The following is a 4,044-nucleotide window of genomic DNA, read 5'->3' on the forward strand; positions in this document are numbered from 1 at the left end:
AGCATCTAATGATTGTCATGATATGAGCATCTAATGATTGCTACTTCATGAAATTGATTGTCACATAATAAAGATGTAAAATCAAAAGGTAGAAATTGATGAATTGTAGTGGACGAAGCAGCCTCCAATATTTGATTGGTACCATGAAAAAAATTTGGACGTGAACTAGACGAAATTGAATTAATACATACGTATAGATTGAATTCACATGTTGCCAAATTAATTTTGGTACACGTGATTATGTTTATAAAAAATATTACCTTTTAACTAATTTACTTTGATTTTAAAAGAATGTTGTTGATAATGTGTTATAAAAGTGAAGAGAACAGAAGAGAACAAAGAAGTTAATAGACTTGTGTATATTTTATTAAGGACCAAAATCTTGTATTTATAAGGCAGAACGAGGGATATAACAGTAATAATTTTTAGGACTGCAGATGTATAATTATCATTCATCTCGAAACCCTAAGAAACTTTTCTTTTGCAACATCGGCTTGATTTTTGAATTGTGATTTTTAAATGACTCTGGGTGTAATTTCCACTACTGAAAACTCTCCGAACTGACTCATATACGGGCCTTTATATAATTTAATTTTAAAAAATAAAAAAATTGGAGGGCATTATAGTATTTCGACCGAAGACTTAAACCCCAATTAAGTCTCCGATTCGATTTGCCTAAACCACAGCAGAGATACTGATCGGCTCTTCAATTTTCAGAGTGATTGAAAATGGGTTACACCAAAGAGCAATTGCTAGCTTGCTTACAGGTTCCCCCCCATCATTGTTTGTTTTCAATATTTTTCCATTACATTGTATAATTTCTATATACAAGTATGAGGTCAATATATATATATATATATTTTTTTTTAATTGCGAAGAAATGTATTAAAATTTAGGTATTTGAAAGCGATTTTTAGTTTTTCCTATTGTAATGTACAAATGGTGAATTCATAATAATTGTGTTGGTATACTGCTGTTAAGCTGTGTTTGGTTTAGTGGGACAAGAACAATTTCATATATTGACAACTTACATTCAAAGAAACTCCTGGACAATGGACCATGCATAGTTTAGGCGATTGAAGTTGTAATTAGTTTGTAATTTTTATTCAATTAAATCAATATACTGGGTTTTTATTTTTATTTTTTTTATTTTTTTCCAGGAGCTTCAAATAGATTTTGCCCAATATGAGCATCCTGTCGTTTTGACAGTTGAAGCTCAGGTAAAAGAATTTATAAATTTTAAGTCTTTCTCTTTTTCGGCAGTGTTTGAAACAGCCTTTTGTCTTGAATCAGGCAAAGTATGTCGGGCACATGAAAGGTGCATTGAGTAAAAATTTATTCTTAAAGGTTAGTTGGCTAACACTGAAAGGATGCAATAGAATTATTAATTACGTGCTTCTTCATATTTCCAAAAACCATAAATTTTAATGTGTAGTATTTCTTCTATGACAGGATAAGAAACACAGATTTTTATATTGTTTCTGCTCTGGCGGATATGAAGGTGGATTTGAAAGGTATATGTACTTTCAAAGCTTCAATAAATATTTTCCATAGAGGGTTGGCTTATGTTGACACCGACAAGCAGAATCTCCTGAACTAATAATATATTGCCTATTTGAGCTCACATATTTTGCTTGCTAATGGATATTGTATCCTGGCATTGATGCTGAACAGTTTTGTCTCAGAGGCTTGGTCTGGGAAAAGGAGGTTTAAGAATGGCTCCAGAAGAAGCACTTGGAGAAGTTCTTCAGGTTTCTAATTGCCTGTTTGTTTAACTTTCTCTTTCTGTTTATTACATCACGCCAGACTAAACAAGGCAGTTCTTTATTTGGGCTATAAGAGCCAGAAGACACTAAAAATTCTGTCTACTTCTACTGTTTGAGCAGTCAAGAACAATTCTTTAAATTTTGAACCAAGTTCAGGGAGCTTATATACATGATCAGAGATTGTAAGTGCATGACTGAGATTACTGCTGATTGCAATTTCATGCCTTATCCTTTAATCAACTCTTACAAATATTAATTGAACTTTGTCTTAATATTAATTCATGATTATATTTCTGTTGAAGGTTCCTCCGGGTTGCGTTACTCCATTTGCACTTGTAAATGACTCAGCATGGTATGAGCCTTGGGTTCCTCTAGGGTCAATATCTAATTTGTTGAGATTATTGTTGTCTGTTGATATCCTTTTTCTTGAATGCAAGAAAAGTTCATTTTACCAACTGTCTCTTTCTTTCTTTTGCAAAGGCATGTTTGTTTGTTGTTAGATCAAAGATTCAAATCTCAAGAATGTTGTTTCTTCCATCCATTGTCTAATGACACGTCTGTTGGTGAGTGATCAAGACTGTAATGGGATAATTTTTTTTTTTTTTTTCAGTACAGTTATTTTTTCTTTACTGTTCAGAAGTGACCATGTGCTAACAGTGAGTGCAACTAGTTGCCACTTGTACAATAAGCTGTTGCCTGTAAAACTGTTCATTCTTCTTACTGAGTACATTTCGTGGAGTACTTAATATTTATGTTGGTCATAATTATTTGGTATGATGCTGCCTGCACTGAATGGTTAATTGAATAAAGAGCGATGTGATAAGAAACTTCTGAATGAAATGAAGGATTCTATTAATCAGCAAACAAGATTACAAGAATTGAAACCAGACTACTTTACTTCTCAAATTGCCTGCCTATCTCCTACCTTTAGCCCCCTATTTATAACCCGTTTCTAACAAACTTATTCCCCTTCCCACATGCTCCTAAACAGAATTTAGTTAACCTTCTTTCCAGATGATTCTCCTCCCTTCTTGAGTCTTCTAGAATATGTGAAGTGGACGGGAAGCCTAACACGATGGTTTTGAAAGTGATTTTATAGACATAATTTTTCTCAGCCATAATTTATCAGGTTTCATGAAGTTATTTGTGAGTACCTTTGCTAAGAGTGTTTTCTTATTCATTTTTCCTTCTCTTCGGGATCATTATAGGTATTTGCTTTGATGCCTTGAAAGGTATGATTTTATTGCTAAAGAAGAGCCATTTTATGTGAGGCATGCAAATTGAAAATTTGAAGTGGTCCACTCTCAGCAATAGTTTTTCTTGTTAAAGCGGTTAAAATCAATTAGCAATTAGCTCCATCCAAAAGTTCTGTCTGATTATGATTTCTTTCTTCTAATGTGCTGTCCACAGCTATTAATTCCCATGATCTTGACAAGTTTCTGAATTCAATAGGAAAAAACCCAGCGTACATTGACCTGGAGGTAATTACAAGATCAGTTGGTTGGGTAAATAATGAATATAGCTTCTTAGGTAATGATGTTTTGATTTTAGCTTATTGTGTTACATTCTCAGGCAAACCCTCCAGTAGGGAAGGATCTACTTCCTGATTTGGCTGGTCTTATTCCATCAGATGCTGTAGTCTTGCCTGACCCTCCAGAAAAAAGGGCATCTTCTCAAGGTCCCAATGAGAATCTTATCTCAGTCAGTAACAAACCAACAGCCACTGTAGGTATGGTATTGCTAAAAGCCAATTGCTTGCTTATTTTTTATTTCAATACGTGATAATTTTAATATGCTTGAGTTTCCATGGTCACATTGAGGCATTGTTCAGATAGCAAGAGTTGAGGTTCAGAGTGGATTTTATTCCTATTAATTTTCATCTGATTATATGAATATGTGCATGTTTCTTTTGTTACTGAACAGGCATATTTGCCTAGCAAATGACTCCGTTTTCTGGACAGATGCCTGAAATTATTCCAATACTGATTTATACACCTTCACTCTCCTTAAAGCTGCACCGCATACAATGTGTACTTTCACTGCAAAAAAATCTGGACCCTCTACTAGTAATTGATTTCATTAATGAATTATCCATTGCCTTACTTCGTAATTCGCTTACACGTTATGCATATGTAGTCGGATCAGACATTAGGTTTCTTGTGGTTGCAAACAGATTCTGAAAAATATGCAATTATCAATTAATGACTCAATTTGGCAGCTTGTTTTCCTAATTGTAGAATAAAGTAGAAAGTGAATCCTCATGCGCAAAAATGCTTAG

General features: G+C 33.7%; 1 protein-coding gene across 1 annotated transcript in view; it reads left to right on the plus strand.

Moving 5' to 3' along the window:
- The first annotated feature begins 652 nt into the window (after positions 1-652).
- LOC111397467 (prolyl-tRNA synthetase associated domain-containing protein 1) overlaps positions 653-4,044 on the plus strand; it is a 4,820-nt gene continuing 1,428 nt past the window's right edge. Inside the window, 10 exon segments of the mRNA XM_023024410.1 lie at positions 653-767; positions 1,161-1,220; positions 1,294-1,347; positions 1,453-1,467; positions 1,469-1,514; positions 1,675-1,751; positions 2,069-2,118; positions 2,247-2,329; positions 3,177-3,247; positions 3,339-3,495. Of these exon segments, the coding sequence (XP_022880178.1) occupies positions 729-767; positions 1,161-1,220; positions 1,294-1,347; positions 1,453-1,467; positions 1,469-1,514; positions 1,675-1,751; positions 2,069-2,118; positions 2,247-2,329; positions 3,177-3,247; positions 3,339-3,495 (652 nt within the window). The 5' untranslated portion in view covers positions 653-728.

Source organism: Olea europaea, chromosome 7 (assembly GCF_002742605.1).
Source record: "Olea europaea var. sylvestris chromosome 7, O_europaea_v1, whole genome shotgun sequence".
NCBI lineage: Eukaryota > Viridiplantae > Streptophyta > Magnoliopsida > Lamiales > Oleaceae > Olea > Olea europaea.